General features: G+C 41.7%; 1 protein-coding gene across 1 annotated transcript in view; it reads right to left on the bottom strand.

Annotated features, from left to right (window-relative positions):
- LOC123483420 (NADP-dependent malic enzyme, mitochondrial-like) overlaps positions 1-282 on the bottom strand; it is a 47,299-nt gene extending 47,017 nt beyond the window's left edge. The window contains exon 1 of the mRNA XM_045213401.1: positions 81-282. Within this exon, the coding sequence (XP_045069336.1) occupies positions 81-209 (129 nt within the window). The 5' untranslated portion in view covers positions 210-282. The remainder of the gene's footprint in view (positions 1-80) is intronic.
- Positions 283-17,992: the final 17,710 nt, after the last annotated feature.

Raw genomic sequence — 17,992 nt, 5'->3', positions numbered from 1 at the left:
TGAACATGTAGGCTAAAGCGAACACTTCGTTTAGTAAAGAAACGTACAAAGTAAACACAAAAAGCACTTGTTTTGGTTACCTTGTTCAGGTAGGGGTTACGTGTAACGTCATACCCCCTCTTCTTCGTGTAAACAAAGGTCTTACTTTGGTCTTCGGATTTATGCATCTCACTCTCGACCGATTCCCGTTTGACTAAACCGTGTGCCATGTTGCCTCCCTCTTTAAATAGCGTACAGTAACCCTGACCTCTGTCGTGAACCCAAGTCAACAAGTGGATGCGCGGGTGAATGCTCTCTCCGGCACACTGACAGCTCTGACAGTGACACAACACAGCACGAGCGCAACGTATGTCTACCTACCATGAGGAATGGAGTTAGACTAAAGTAATTAACAACAATACTATTTTATTGCTTGGATAAGATAATGCAACTATTTACTTGTATTGAATAAATGTCAAATGCATGTGGTAATATTTTTATGCTGGTGAATTTATTTTCTATTCCATCCTGAAAAGAGCTAGGGGCTATGTTATTAATAATTTAATTTGAGTGAATATTGGCTTTTATCCCTTACATTAGGAGCACTTTTAAAAACAATGAGCCATGAAATCTTGAACAGCCATAAAGGTTTATGGCCAACCTTGAGCACGCACACACACACACCTGTATCGTTGTTAAGGAGTGAAGGCTAGGCTAGGCTATGTGTGTGAGAGTGTGTTGTTCAATAGGGGTTAAGAAACAGGGTTGGTCAGACCTTCAAATAATTTGCCTATACATTACTCCACGTGGGCAAGGATATTGGAAATGGTATCAAAGCCTATTGGATGACAACTTATTTTTAACAAGGACAGCATAATTTATAAATTGACTTTTTCCTACATAATATAGGTACAGCATATCCCCTTATTGAATGATACACTTTTAAATGTGCCTTTAGAGGCCATGCAATTCAATGCGCATCTTTAAAACAAATTGGTCCAGCATCTGGCAGGGATGTGGGTTCGTTTCCCACGGGGGGCCAGTATGAAAAAAAAACAAAAAAAAAACGTATGCATTCACTAACTGTAAGTCGCTCTGGATAAGAGCGTCTGCTAAATGACTAAAATGTAAATGTAATGTCAAAATAATTCATATTAACAAAGGAAATAGAGGGACTTACAGTACAGATAGATAGCAATCAAAACTACTATAGAGGCACAGAACATGTTAGAGGAAAAACAAAAAGAAATGGAGGAACTTATTCAAGAAAGATAAAGTGTACTATATTATAAAAAATAAAGTGAACTGCATGAAATATGGGGGAAAATGCACCAATTTTTTTTTTCTTCAACATAAAAATGCTACCAAAAAGAATGTACTGAAACTTGTTACAAATGACAGTCACCTGATTCACCAAACAATATTTGGAAAGAGGAAGCAAAGTACTTTAAGCATATGTTTTCGTTTCAGTCTCCTCCATCTCCACTAACTGAAGTTAATTGTAAGGATTTTTTTCTATTAATAATGTAAAATTAACAACTGTACAGAAAGACTTGTGTGAAGGCTAAATTACAGAGGAGGAACTTCTTGATGCAATTAAAGCCTTTAAGTCTGGGAAACTCCAGGGCTGGATTGCATACCAGTTGCAGTATGTCAAACCTTTATTTGATGTACTCAGAGGACCATTATTAGAATGTTTTAACCACTCCTATAAAATGGTAGAATATCAGATAATCAACAAGAAGGTCTGATTTCATTATAACTGAAACAGGACCCAAGTGGTAAATATAAAGATCCAGTCCATTAAAAAAAATTGGAGGCCCCTTACACTTCAGTGTTGTGATGCAAAAATTATAGCAAAATACATAGCGCATAGAATTAAAAAGGTATTGTCAGATATTATTGTGGATATAATATACCAGCCCTGCATTACAGACCAAAATTGGTTAAAGAAAATTGTGATAAATGAAAAACTATACTAATTTCATTTAAAGACCAAAAAATGTACAGCTGTGCCATATAGATTGCAAAATAGTTGGGAAGAGATTTTTGATGTACCGATTCCATGGCACATGGTATATGAACTGATACACAAGACGATGCTGGATTCAAAACGTAGAGTTTTTCATTGAAATAATTATACAAAATGATAGAATGTTATATATATGGGGGACACAACCATCCCAGCTCTGCAGATTTTGCTGTGAAAAGACAGAATCATTAGCTCATTTGTTTTTGTACTGTCCATATATAGCTTGTTTTTGGTCCTAGGCTCAGGAATGGCTGAAGAATTGCAACAATTACCTGTAGCTCTGCAAATATCACTGCTGGGTGATTTAAAAGTGATAGTCAATCGATCAATAATATAATAATACTCTTAGCAAAAATGTTTATCTTTAATTTACAATCTGTAGAAATTATGAGAATAGAAAGGTTCAGAACTTTTGTGAAACATCATAGCACAGTTGAAAAATATATGGCAAATAGAAATCAAAACTGGATGGTGTTCAGTGATAGATGGGTGAGGCTGAAGGTAGCTGAAGGATGGGACAAAAAAACAAACAAAAGATAACTATTGTAAAATAAGTCGCTTTGGATAAAAGCGTCTGCTAAATGGCATATTATTATTATTATTATTATTATTATAAAACATACTGTGTCCGTAAAATGTATATAGTATGTACAGTGCTTTCGGAAAGTATTCAGACCCCTTGACTTTTTCCATGTTTTGTTACGTTAAAGCCTTATTCTAAAATTGATTCAATTGTTTTTTTCCCTCATCAATCAACACACAATACCCCATAATGACAAAGCAATAAAATAAAAAATAAAAATGTATTACAAATAAAAACGAACATATGTCACGGATTCAGCTGAGGCAGCTCCTCCTCCTTGCTCGGGCAGGCTTCGGCGTTCGTCATCACCGGAGTACTAGCTGCTACCGATCTATGTTTCTGTGTTCTACTTGTTTTGTCTTCATTGTACACACCTGGTTCCCATTATGTCTATTTCAGTTTTTAATTTTTAATAAATTTGCAAGCAATTCTAAAAACCTGTTTTCGCTTTGTCATTATGGGGTATTGTGTGTAGATAAAAAAAACTCAAAATTGCATTCACAGTGTTATGCAGGTGTCACGGTTTCGGCCGAGGCTGCTCCTCCTCCTGGTTCGGGCAGGCTTCGGCGGTCGTCGTCCCCGGAGTACTAGCTACCACCGATCTATGTTTCATGTTCGTTTGGTTTTGTCTTTATGTTGTACACCTGTGTCTTGTTAGTCCTCGTTAGTGTCCTATTTAGTTCTCGTTTGTTGTGTTTGTCTTTGTGTGTGATTGCTCTTCTGTTTTCGTGTTGGAGCTACGTACTTCCCTCCAGTGTTTTGGAGAGGTTTTTCGCACATGTTAGTGCACCGTTTGTTTGACGCCTGTGTGCGCCGTGATTTCGCCTTCGGGCTTATTGTGCTTATTTTCTACGTGAATATTGCACTAAAGTCTTTTGGACTGAGCTTCTGCGTCCTGCGCTTGATTCATGCACCACACCCACCTTCAGCACCCCATGACAGCAGGATTAGGCAATATGGCACTTAGGCTACATGTGGTGTCAATGGCCATTACCGTTAATAAACTGTGGTGTTGCAGTAGTCTCGGAAACCCACACTCTTAACCGGAACATTGGTACATCATGGGAGGCAACCCGTCTGTCCAGAGAGACTAGTGTTGCAGGATTAGGGAAGTGGTCAGTTCCACTTTGCACACTGAATCACTCATGCACCATTTACATGTTCCTAAATTATTTTATAGCTTTATCATCTGATTTAATAGCATAGGCCTATTCCATACTGTACGTCTTTTTATGTTTATAGTGCTTGCCTCTTGAGTAAGTCTTTACTGTCCCATATTTGTCCAATTAGTTTTACAATCACATTTAACAAGACACCAAGAGAGGTTCAAAATGTGCAAGAATATGAAACCAGATACGGCCTTTGTGTGTCAGCACTCTTATTGTCTCTGCAATGAAGACAGGCTGTTGTCTTTCTGTTTCTACTTGCTTGTGCCTGTTCAACTGTAGCGTATTGCTGTCTCTAAAATTGAGATAAGGAAAGATTATATGGGCTGTGGATGTGCAACTGAAGCTGTTCCGTGCTGGTGCGTGCGTGTGCATGCTTGTGTGTATGAAGACATGGAGAGACACAGAGACATACTGACAGAGTGAGAGAGAAGAGAGAGAGAGCGATCAGCTAGAGTAATTGAAGGCCAGCTGAACAACAGTGCGGCTGGCTGGCACTTGGCTTTGTGCTGAATCACAGATCAAACAGTCAGATAGAGTCGGCTGCTGATTCACTGTGACTGACTGCAGGCCTGGCTGGCACTTTGTCCTCCTTGGCCCTGAGTCAGCACTACAGAGCTCTGCTGCCTGCCTCCTGGATGTGGAAATTTTCCTAAGACCTGAACTCAGATAAGTGCCAGAGAGGCAGTGGAGACGCCTGACTGAGACTCTCCACCGCATGCAAAGAGCACCATAGAAACCATTGAAAGGCTTGGTAATAATGGAAAATCTATGGAGAGCGTCACTCACCAACAGCTGCTCTGCTGCTGGCTGGCTTACATCAGTGGGTAGATTCCATTTACGCACGGTTATTTTATTAGAGAAACCGTCAAAGACGAATGATTGGGGGTAGTTAATTGTTGAGATAGACCTCTTCTTATACAAATGGATGGTGACATAAATGGTGACATACATGCCATTCAATAGGCCCCTTGCAAGGCAGACAACTTCCCTGTGGTTCAAAACACTCTGGGGTGGAGCATATCATTTTTCCTGACTGAGTAGTTGGTTTACTTAAAGAATACAGTGTCGAGTGAAATTTCAAAGTATACAACTACAGGCTGGAAGAGCAAAAGTCCAAGAAGTGAAACCTGCACCACTGAGGCCCAGGTTTAACCCTCTGCAGCCAAATCAGCTCATCATGCCCAGTGATTGTAGCCCATAGGAGGGCAAATGGAAACCCATTACTCCCTTTTTCCCCTCAAGAGAACGGTAAGGTATTAAGCAGACTTTCCAGCTAAATCCCTCCCGAAATGTAGTAGTTTGATAATGGCTGAGCGTCCCGACACTCCACACTGTTAGGAGACTTCCTCCCAGAGTCTGAATGATTTATCCAGACGACTAACAGCTGTCGTCTCCAATGGGACCGGGAGCCGGGAGTAACTGTGTTGCAGGTTGAGCAGCTAGCCAGCTGGCAGAGGGAGGAACATTTTGGGAACCACCTCCACCGACCAAATCAACATGTTGGTTAGAGAGGGGAGAAGAAGCTGATCACAGTGCTGGAAATGACCTACAGGAAGTTGTACACATCTGGTGATAAAGCACTGGTGGCAGGGATCCCTTGTTGTGTGCGGTTTGAAGAAAGAGAGATAGAGGGAGCTGAAAAATAGAGAGGAAGACTTGGGGATTTGGAGGGGTGGTGCAGAAAGGTCTTGGGGGCATGGGGCCGGGCAGAGGCTGGGTTGGTGTGTACCGATATAAAAAATATATAAAAAATACAAGCTAAGGCCTTTAAGCATCAATATGTCATCAGGCTCACTGACTTTGTGATCTTCAGGTAAATGGATGTTCCTGGTTGAATAACATATTGTACATGACATGGTCACTCACTCTACATTTTACTGCACAGGCCTCATACCTGAGTAAATACCTTTGTAAAAGCTAGTACATTCACCTATGGATAACTTTCATTGTTTTTCCTCACTCATTCGTATTTTCTAGGAAAACTGAGTTGAATTGAGAGGTAAATACTGTGTAACTGTCTCTAACTGGTTCAAGCTTTCCATATAATTACCTGTGAATAATGGTTATGTAATGGCCACAATCCTGGTTTAGATTTATCAATGCCTGAAGCCTTTGTTGATAGATCATTTCCTGCAAAACAAAAAAAGTAATTTAAACTTAAGTTTACAGGTTTTTGAAAACAGTCTGTTTGTCCCATTATGGCATTATAATGACAGACTCTCTGATAATACATACACTTGCCATACATGGCCTGTATTTGAGTGAAAAATATTAACTCCATTCACATACAACAAGTAGCTCAGTTTCTTCTGTGTGATGTGTTTAACCCTGTAGGGCACTGCTGACAGGAGAGGAAGGGGAAGGATGAACAGAGACAAGTGAAATTACAGAGGATCAGAATGTCTGCACAAACAGGATTACCGCACTTCCTCCGCACACTGTATCACAACAGCGACACCTGGTCACACTTCCGTAGCTGTGGCTGATGCTAAAGGATCTATTCACAGACACGCTCATTATATATGATTACAGCCAGACTGCCAGGAATGAGGAAACCTACCAGGCCTGGATTTACACCTGCCTATACAAACTATGCATACAGAAAGAGTTCATAGCATGACCAATATAAATGCATTGAATGGCTCTGTTTCAGTCCTCCTGGTGGAAATAACTTTGGTCCGTTTTAACAGGCTGACATCCACATTGTGAAGTTCGCTAGTGTGAGTGAGAAAGACTGTGGTGGGGTACAAAGGAGGAGAAATATGAAAACAGGTGGTTTGGGGTGTAGGAAGAGGGCTTAGAGGGCTGTGGGTGTGTCTGGACTGGGAGTGACTGTTGGAGATATTTGAATAGGGGAAATATGGCTGTTGGGGTATGGTGTTGAATGTCAAGAGGGCTTAAAAAGTTATGTGAAAATTCCCAAGGTCAGGGAGTAGGATTAGCAATAGCTATAGACTAACTCTCTCAGGTGTGTTAACCTGCTTTAGTCCTCTAAGGTGCATCCCTCTCTCCTTCTTTTTGACCATCGCTGTCGGCCATATAGTAATGTGAGTTTCTGTGTGTGTGTTCTGCCTCATATGCCTAGCTCCATATACTAGACCTGTTCAGTATCCTGGAATGGGCCCACAGATACGTACATACTACGTAACATAACTTCCTTCTCATAGTTAAAACCATCCATCCCTAAAAATACCTGAAATCTGTACTTCCAGCAACCTGAACTTTTACCCCGAAATTCTGATCGATGCCAGAATAAGAAACACATTTCTTCCCTCTGGGTGGGTGTATTAAAACCTAATTGTTGTTTGGTTCCAGATCAGAACACACACAACGGTACTTCTGGGTTTGGCAGGTTGAGAGCCTCCCTATGGAGGAAATGGGTGGATGTTTTTGAGAGTGTCCTGTGGGACAGTGCCCTTCAAGGTCTGTAGCCATGCTGCTCTTACCAACAGCACTTTGGCTCTGCACAACTGGCCCTGTGTGGCCTATAAACCCACTTACCACCACCAGCCCCCTATTCAATGGGGCCTTTCACTGATCATGGGAATTAATGACCCAGTGTTCGAGCCCAGGGATAATTTAGGGATGTGGAAAATAAGAATAACAACTATAAGAAATCTTGAAACTGCAGAGTTACTTTCTTGCTTTATTGCACAGAGTTGGGTTGACATGTAGGTATAGAGCAAAGAGGTGTCTGATCACTTAAAGGCTAGTTTGATTTAAGGTCTGGTTCAACATTTCCGCAGGAAGGCACTCCTGAGCCTATGATTTAATGAACTATTTGAACAGGTTTATCAACTGGTTTCTTTGTGTGTTTGTGTGTGTGTATATGTGTGTGTGTGTGTGTGTTTGTGTGTGTGTCTGTGTGTGTGTGCGTGCATGTGCGTGTGTCTGTGTGTGCATGCGTGTCTGTGTGTGTGTGTGTGTGTGTGCGTGTGTGTGTGTGCGTGTCTCTGTGTGTGTGTGTGTGTGTCTGTGTGTGTGTGCATGCGTGTCTGTGTGTGCGTGCGTGCGTGTGCGTGTGTGTCTCTGTGTGTGCGTGTGTGTGTGTGTGTGTGTGTGTGTGCGCGTGTGTGTGTGTGTGTGTGTGTGTACATGCACGTGATAGAGAGAGAGTTATGGAGAACTACACAAAGAGAGCTAGACCCTCTTGAGACCAGACAGTCTCAGCACAGGGTGCTGAAAGGGGTGTGACTGCACAAATAGTTGGTGGGTCAAGATCCTTCACTTAGATCCACAGGAGATTCTGAATGATCTTTGATTTCATGGGCTTGTGTCTTGTCTCATGCAGAGCCTGTGGTCGAGTGGTAACACTCCCAGCTGTTGGCACATATACAGTGCATTCGGAAAGTATTCAGACTCCTTGACTTTTACCACATCTTGTTACGTTACAGCCTTATTCTAAAATTGATTAAATCGCTTTTTCCCCTCATCATTCTACACACAATACCCCGTAATGAAAAGCAAAAAGAGGTTTTTAGACATTTTTGCAAATGTATTAAAAATAAAACACTGAAATATCACATTTACATAAGTATTCAGACCCTCTACTCAGTACTTTGTTGAAGCGCCTTTGGCAGCAATTACAGCCTAGATTCTTCTTGGGTATGACGCTACAAGATTGGCACACCTGTATTTGGGGAGTTTCTCCCATTCTTCTCTGCATATCCTCTCAAAGTCAGGTTGGATGGGGAGCGTCGCTGCACAGCTATTTTCAGGTCTCCAGAGATGTTAGATCGGGTTCAAGTCCGGGCTCTGGCTGTGCCACTCAAGGACATTCAGAGAATTGTCCCGAAACCACTCCTGCGTTGTCTTGGCTGTGTGCTTAGGGTCGATGTCCTGTTGGAAGAAGAACCTTCGCCCCAGTCTGAGGTCCTGAGCGCTCTGGAGCAGGTTTTCATCAAGGATCTCTCTGTACTTTGCTCTGTTCATCTTTCCCTCGAAACTACCTAGTCTCCCAGTCCCTGCCACTGAAAAACATCCCCACAGCATGATGCTGCCACCACCATGCTTCACCGTAGGGATGGTGGCAGGTTTCCTCCAGACATGACGTTTGGCATTCAGGCCAAAGAGTTCAGTCTTGGTTTCATCAGACCAGAGAATCTAGTTTCTCATGGTCTGAGTCCTTAGGTGCCTTTTGGCAAACTCCAAGCAGTCATGTGCCTTTTACTGAGGAGTGGCTTCCGTCTGGCCACTCTACCATATAGGCCTTATTGGTGGAGTGTGGCAGAGATGGTTCTCCCATCTCCACAGGGGAACTCTGCAGCTCTTTCAGAGCTCAGTTTGGATAGGCGGCCAGCTCTAGAAAGAATCTTGGTGGTTCCAAACTTCTTCCATTTAAGGAAGATGGAGGCCACTGTGTTCTTGGGCACCTTCAATGCTTCATAATTTTTTTGGTACCCTTCCCCAGATCAGTGCCTCGACACAATCCTGTCTCGGAGCTCTACGGACAATTCCTTCGATGATTAATGGGAACAGGATGCACCTGAGCTCAATTTCGAGTCTCATAGCAAAGGGTCTGAATACTTATGTAAATAATGTATTTATGCTTTGTTTTTTTATACATTTGCAAAAATTCTAAAAACCTGTTTTTGCTTTGTCATTATGTGGTATTTTTATTTATTTAATAAATTTTATAAAAGGCTTTAACGTAACAAAATGTGGAAAAAGTCAAGGGGTCTGAATACTTTCCAAATGCACTGTACGACCCTGTCTGAGACTGTGGTTCATTCCCCACACCCTCCCTTCCCACTGTTTCTCCTACTTGTCTATTTCCCTCTCTACATTCCTGTCTAAATAATGTGTCCAAATATGAAAAAGAGACTGGAATTCCATTCTCCTTTAGAAAAAAAATGTGTCTGTCAAAGCAGTCAACTAAATGTCATGGCAGGGGTAGGGCAGGAAACATCATCAATTTGTTTCAACAAAAACCCCTTTCTTCTACAGGGCAGAGGACATTGATTTACATAGTGGGGTCGTGTTTGTATAACCTTTTTGACCTCAAGGAATATGTATGTTTATGTGTATGTGTGCGTGCCTGTGTGTGTTTGTGAGTGCGAGCATGCGTGTGTGAGTGAGTGAGTGCGTACATGTATGTGTGAGTGTGTGCGTGAGTGTGTGTGTGTGTGTGTGTGTGTGTGTGTGTGTGTGTGTGTGTGTGTGTGTGTGTGTGTGTGTGTGTGTGTGTGTGTGCATAAGTCGCTCTGGATAAGAGCATCTACTTAGTTTGCTAAAATGTAAATATAAAAATGTGTGTGTCAGGGCTGCTTGTTATTGAGTTGGCTACTCTCACTAAGCGTCTATGAACAACATCTGAGCTCATCAAATAACTTCATCCATCGACTCCTCTCTCCTCCCTTCAACTGTCCCGAGTGCTGGCTGGTGGCACTATACACTCTCTAATGAAAACACCTCCTCGGTCCAAGACTTCATTATAAACAAGAGGCCTGTCAGCCTGACTACATTTCCTACGTCAGCTTGTTTGTCTCAGCGTGTATAAACGGATTCATCCCACTTCAGACATCAGTTCACTTCTGACTCCAGGTCAAGTATGGACATGCCGATTACCTTGTATGACAGAGACAGTTCCAGTGCTTATTGAGGTCAACCAATGTAATAAAGTGTAGTACTACCAGTGTGATAATATGTACCATATACCTGTTGGGTGACAAGACGTTCCAACACGACGTACTGCAACGTTTGCATAAGGAGTGTCTATATATTTCAGGAATGAAAAATCAAATCAAATTTGATTGGTCACATACACATGTTTAGCAGATGTTATTGCGGGTGTAGCGAAATGCTTGTGCTTCTAGCTCCGACAGTGCAGTAATATCTAACAAGTAATATCTAACAATTTCACAACATATACCCAATACACACAAATCTAGTAAGGAATGGAATTTAAGAATATATACATATATGGACAAGCAATGACAGAGCGGCATGGACTAAGATACAGTAGAATATTATAGAATAGAATACAGTATATACATATAAGATGAGTAGTGCAAGATATGTCAACATTATTAAAGTGACTAGTGTTCCATTTGTTAAAGTGGCCAGTGATTTCAATAGACAGACTGTATGAGTGTGTTTGCTATGCGGAAACGGGGGAGGGGGAATTGTTGTTTGCACAGCCCTTGAGGGTGTGATAAGACTTTAGTGTAGAATAACACTATACAGTTTACAGTATTTGACTAAACCAGTGTGTGTGTGTGTGTGTGTGTGTGTGTGTGTGTGTGTGTGTGTGTGTGTATGTGTGTACCTTATTGGCTTGCAATGATAAGACATAAGGTTTTGTATATAATGCAAAAATGCTACATTGGATCTGGGTGGTTTTGTGTGTAGCATGGACTGAGATCATGTTGGGTTTGTGTTGCCTCTTTTCACGCTTCAACCGTTCAGCTGCACTGTGTATGTTGGCACTGGGACCAGAGATTATGATGGGAGAGGATATTTCTAGACTGTAACTGGGCTGATTGCACCAGACCGCTTTGATGGCGAGAGCAATTTCAGTGCCTTTCTCAGAAGGACACATGTAGGTATGTGGTATAATGAGGCTTCTGTGTGATAAATCATTGAAACAACAAAGTCAGGGCCCTTAAACGCCTCAGAAGCCAAAGGACCAAAGACATCCTATTTTTAGGCCGCACATTTCTATGGGCTGAAACTCGTAGCTGCTTTTCCTGTGGAAGTTATGATTACTGTACCTGAACACAAATTACTGTCTCATCAATCATGGAGGCTTTAAACTTTAGATGTCCGAAGTTAGAACAGTGTCTTACTCATGAGCAGGGGAATTTGCTCTCCTCCTTACTCTTCCTGCCTACGGGTTTTTCTCTCAGTGGTGTTATTCATTAGGATGACCTTGGTTGTAGCCAGGTTGCTTCAGGTGGAGATATGGGATGTGATGGGATCTGGAATGTGCATGTGTGGTGTCTGAGAGATATGAGTGAGCTCCAAAAGTATTGGGACAGTGACACATTTTTTGTTGTTTTGGCTTTGTACTCCAGAACGTTTGATTTAAAATGATAGAATGACTATGAGGTTAAAGTGCAGACGTACAAAAGCATGACCCCCCCAAAAAAAATGCTAACCTCCCCTGTTATTGTAATGGTGATAGGTTAGCATGTATTGGGGGTATGATATTTGTGCGTCTGTAACTTTGTCACTCATCATTATTCACGATTCATTCAGGATTATCCGTAATCATGGTAGCATCCACATTCATGTAGAAGTGTTTAGAAAACATATTCTATTCTTATTTACCAAAAAAGTGACTCCAAAATGACACAATACATTATTTATCATTAATTTCTATTGGGCACAAAATAATATGAAACAAAACCAAAACTAAAAGCAAATGCATCCAACAAATGTGTAGATTCACAAGCTTGATGTAACCATTGTGTGCAATGAATATGGGACCAAAAAATACTTAACTTTTTACTAGTGAATTTGTCACAATACTTTTGGTCCCCTAAAATGGGGTGACTATGTACACAAAGTAATTTCTAAATGGTTCACCCAATATGGATGAAAATACCCTCAAATTATCTACATTTGTTTATTCTATTACATACACCTCAATGCATACTTTTTACATTATGTGAGATAAACATTTAAATATATATATATATATATTAAAAACATTTTTGAAAGTACTAATGTTACTGTCCCAATTCAACAAAAAAAAAAACTTGTACAATTGTCATTGAAACACCATAGAATTCCTTTCATTCAGAGGACTGCTTTTTTTTGTCATTTAGCAGACGCTTTTATCTAGAGTGACTTACAGGAGCAATTAGGGTTAAGTGTCTTGCTCAAGGTCACATCAACAGATTCTTTACCTTGTCTGCTCAGGGATTCGAACCAGCGACCTGTCGATTACTGGCCCAATGTGCTGAACCACTAGGCTACCTGCCACACCTCCTGAGAAGTGCCAATATGGCCGACTGGTGGCTTCAAAACCTGTCATTGGCCAATACATAGCATCAGCAATCCAGGGTTAATATACACTGAACAAAAAATATAAACGCAACATGCTTAGTTACAGTTCATATAAGGAAATCAGTCAATCGAAATAAATTCATTAGGCCCTAGTCTATGGATTTCACATGACTGGGAATACAGATATGCATCTGTTGGTCACAGATACCTTAAAAAAAGGTAGGGGCGTGGATCAGAAAGCCAGTCACTATCTGGTGTGACCACCATTTGCCTCATGCAGCGCGACACATCTCCTTCGCATATAGTTGATCAGGCTGTTAATTGTAGCCTGTGGAATGTTGTCCCACTCCTCTTCAATGGCTGTGCGAAGTTGCTGGATATTGGCGGGAACTGGAACATGCTGTCATACACGTCAATCCAGAGCATCCCAAACATGCTCAATGGGTGACATATCTGGTGAGTATGCAGGCCATGGAAGAACTGCAACATTTTCAGCTTCCAGTAATCGTGTACAGATTCTTGCGACACGGGCCATGCATTATCATGCTGAAATATAAGGTTATGGCGGCGGATGAATGGCACGACAATGGGCCTCAGGATCTCATCACGGTATCTCTGTGCATTCAAATTGCCATCGATAAAATGCAATTTTGTTCATTGTCCGTAGCTTATGCCTGCCCATACCATAAACCCACCGCCACCATGGTGCACTCTGTTCACAACGTTGACATCAGCAAACCGCTCGCCCACACGACGCTGTCTGCCCTCTGCCCGGTACAGTTGAAACCGGGATTCATCCGTGAAGAGCACACTTCTCCAGCGTACCAGCGGCTATCGAAGGTGACCATTTGCCCACTGAAGTCGATTATGACGGCGAACTGCAGTCAGGTCAAGACCCTGGTGAGAACGACGAGCACGCAGATGAGCTTCCCTGAGACAGTTTCTGACAGTTTGTGCAGAAATACTTTGGTTGTGCAAACCCACAGTTTCATCAGCTGTCCGGGTGGCTTGTCTCAGACGATCCCGCAGTTGAAGAAGCCGGATGTGGAGGTCCTGGGCTGGTGTGGTTACACATGCTCTGCGGTTGTGAGGCCAGTTGTACACACTGCCAAAATCTCTAAAATGACATTGGTGGCTTATGGTAGAGAACTGAACATTCAATTATTTGGCAACAGCTCTGGTGTACATTCCTGCAGTCAGCATGCCCATTGCACGCACCCTCAAAACTTGAGACATCTGTGGCGTTGTGTTGTGTGACAAAACTGCACATTTTAGAGTGGCCTTTTATTGTCCCCAGCACATGGTGCACCTGTGTAATGATCATGCTGTTTAATCAGCTTTTTGATATGCCACACCTGTTAGGTGGATGGATTATTTTGGCAAAGGAGAAATGCTCACTAACAGGGATGTAAACTAATTTGTGCACAAAATGTTTGAGAAAGAAGCTTTTTGTGCATATGGAAAAGTTCTGGAATCTTTTATTTCAACTCATGAAACATGGGACCAACACTTTACATGTTGCGTTTATATATTTTTTCAATGTACATAATTGGGCACGAAAGGCTATATCAGGGAAGACCTATGCAGCACCAGTGGTCAACAGTTCCTCAAAGGTGTGGAGGGTAGTCGAACAGGATCTAGTTTCTATTATTGAATTGCTTTCCAGTGGCTGTGTTTTTTTGCACCATGTAAGGTGTCTCATGGGGTGTTCGGTGGAGAGGTAACATTGAGTTGAAGATCAGTCCTATGGTCCATGCGTGCATAAGTTCATAAGCACATGTGAATGTGTGCTCTGTCAGCCTTTCATCAATATGGCTACAGTTCCTACTGTTAAACCTTCACCCAAATATTTACAATTACAGTTTTCCTCGATTGCTAAGACACTTTTAATGAAACTGGGGTCCACTTGATCTCCATCATAACCTAATGAGCACAACAGTATTATTTTTTGCAAAACGTCACTTCTCATTGCTTTCACACACACAATGCAAATGCTAAGCACATTTTTGCTAAACAGTAAACACAACTCTCCACAAAAGATGCAAAACCGTTGAGTAAATCATGACAAATAAAATTAAAACATTTGGTCACATCTGATACCAATTACTCCCATGAATGTGAACCTCTCCTGCGCGTGTGCAAAACTTATTTGCACAATTGTTCAATCAGCAATCAGTCCTTGTTCATGCATAAAATAGGTCACCTCTGAGTTGCTGTTTGTAAGAATGGACCAAGTAAGAGGCCAAGGGCAAGTACAAAGGCAGAGGCAGAGGCAGAGGCATAAAGGAAGATAGTTAATCTTCCATTAAAATGGAAAAAGATCAAATAAAGCCTATTGTTTCTTCATATTCAGTGACATTCATTCTGCATTGGTCATCTTTGGTAAAAATCGTTTTAGGACAAAGAATACAGCCCATGCTTTGATAATATGTTTACTTGCCTTTTATAGTGCATACTATAATTATAGTATCAATAAATGGCACAGACATATAATAGAGGGTTACCCATGTTAGGATTAGGGTCTTAATGCATTTAGCAAATTAAATGTGTAATTTTGGCCAATGTGTTTCAGTTTGTGGCTGCGTGTAAATTGTTTCGAAAGAGTGAATTCTGTTTTGACAAATGTGCTCAAGCAATCGGGAAAAACTGTAAAGAGTTTGATCTAAGTGGGACCTTTCACCACTGTCCCGTGTGTGTGTGTGTGTGTGTGTCTGTGTGTGTGTGTGTGTGTTTGTGTGTCTGAGTGTCTGAGTGTCTGTGAGCACACATGACATTTGTGCATGTATACGTGCACAAATAATCAAAATGAGTGTAACCATACTAAACAGATCAGGTGGATGGAATGGACCTGCTTTTCAGGCTCTCAGGTTCACTGGTCAGGGCCATAGGTGTCCCTATAGGGCTGAATGTGTAACAAGAAGTCAGAGTATTACCCTACCCATACACTATAACGATCTATAACTGTTGTCATGGCAACCATGTCAATGTGAGACAATGAAACACAGTAACTTTTCAGTCAAAGGTCATGAATGTGGGGTGAGAGAGGCTCTAAATGGAAAAGCAGTGAGTGATATTTCTGGTTATGGTTAGGGTCTTCAGGGTGCATAGACGGGCTTTTGTGCCTCGGAAAACCCTTACAGGAAGTCCTCCTTCTGCATTCAGAAGTTCCAGGGTGTTCTAGGGAGTTTAGGCAGCTCAACGTTTGGATGATGTGTGATGGTGTATGTTTTAGACGAAGGAGCCAGTGTCCAGTTTCACCATAATAAATCACTATGAATCACTAAGACATAAACCCTGAACATCCAACTGTCCTCTTACTGTACATGGGTTATAGAGATTAACTGCAGGGGACATGGAGGCATAGTTATTTGTTTTCAGTATAGAGGTGAAGTATAGGGTACTGATTTACAGCTTTGATTCAAACAATAACCTCAACAATTATGACTTGGGTCTATTATATAGGAAGACCACGCCAATAAAACATCTCAGTAGGCAGTAATGACCCAGCCTTCACTTCCACACGCTTTATTTGTACAACTGTTTGGCCATTTAGCCACGCTTCACAATTCACACTAAACACAGACTGCCATTGATCAGCAGGGCCTCTAAAGTTTAAACCTCTCTCGCTATCGCTCTCTCCATATGACGCTCTCTTCCAGCCTCTCACTCACTCAACCTTTCTCTCTCTCTCTATTGCTCTCTCTCTCAACTTCGTTCCATATCAACCTCTCTCTCTCTCACACACACACACACACACACACACACACACACACACACACACACAACACACACACACACAGAGGGGCTGATGCGCTCTACAATGTTTGTGAGAGCATCAATGAGTGTAAGCCTACTGTACGTCAAGGTGAGTGACAATGTGATCCACTAAGACAGCTTGGACTCCTTAGGGCTTTGCCAGTCGCAACTGCAACTGCATTCCAATCTGACAGAGTCCCTGCTTTTCCCACTGGCCCTGGCCTGACCTCACAGGTCCATAGACAATGTGCTGACATGCTAAACTATTCCAACACTCAACTTTGAACATATACTCTCTCAATCAGGAATTAGTTGCTAGCTCATCATCACAATGTCCAAGTCCACTATGATACACACACTCTTTAGAGGCAAATATGGAACATTTTATTTCCATCAACACATTTTCTTCCATAGGCTATTGAACTATTGATTTAGGGAATACTATTGTAATATTGTAAATATTGCTATAAGCTAAAAAAAATAATGTTGATTCAACGTATAATTGTAAGGCAACCCGATGCAATAGGATTATGAGTTTGCTCAACATTTGGGCATACAGCGGGAAAAAAAGTATTTAGTCAGCCACCAATTGTGCAAGTTCTCCACTTAAAAAGATGAGAGAGGCCTGTAATTTTCATCATAGGTACACGTCAACTATGAAAGACAAAATGAGAAAAGAAAATCCAGAAAATCACATTGTAGGATTTTTTATGAATTTATTTGCAAATTATGGTGGAAAATAAGTATTTGGTCACCTACAAACAAGCAAGATTTCTGGCTCTCACAGACCTGTAACTTATTCTTTAAGAGGCTCCTCTGTCCTCCACTCGTTACCTGTATTAATGGCACCTGTTTGAACTTGTTATCAGTATAAAAGACACCTGTCCACAACCTCAAACAGTCACACTCCAAACTCCACTATGGCCAAGACCAAAGAGCTGTCAAAGGACACCAGAAACAAAATTGTAGACCTGCACCAGGCTGGGAAGACTGAACCTGCAATAGGTAAGCAGCTTGGTTTGAAGAAATCAACTGTGGGAGCAATTATTAGGAAATGGAAGACATACAAGACCACTGATAATCTCCCTCGATCTGGGGCTCCACGCAAGATCTCACCTCGTGGGGTCAAAATGATTACAAGAACAGTGAGCAAAAATCCCAGAACCACACGGGGGGACCTAGTGAATGACCTGCAGAGAGCTGGGACCAAAGTAACAAAGCCTACCATCAGTAACACACTACGCCGCCAGGGACTCAAATCCTGCAGTGCCAGACGTGTCCCCCTGCTTAAGCCAGTACATGTCCAGGCCCGTCTGAAGTTTGCTAGAGTGCATTTGGATGATCCAGAAGAGGATTGGGAGAATGTCATATGGTCAGATGAAACCAAAATAGAACTTTTTGGTAAAACTCAACTCGTCATGTTTGGAGGACAAAGAATGCTGAGTTGCATCCAAAGAACACCATACCTACTGTGAAGCATGGGGGTGGAAACATCATGCTTTGGGGCTGTTTTTCTGCAAA

Source organism: Coregonus clupeaformis, unplaced genomic scaffold, assembly GCF_020615455.1.
Source record: "Coregonus clupeaformis isolate EN_2021a unplaced genomic scaffold, ASM2061545v1 scaf0109, whole genome shotgun sequence".
NCBI classification, from domain to species: domain Eukaryota; kingdom Metazoa; phylum Chordata; class Actinopteri; order Salmoniformes; family Salmonidae; genus Coregonus; species Coregonus clupeaformis.
Note: the sequence above shows the minus strand (reverse complement) of the source record. Positions and strands in the feature narration are given on the sequence as shown.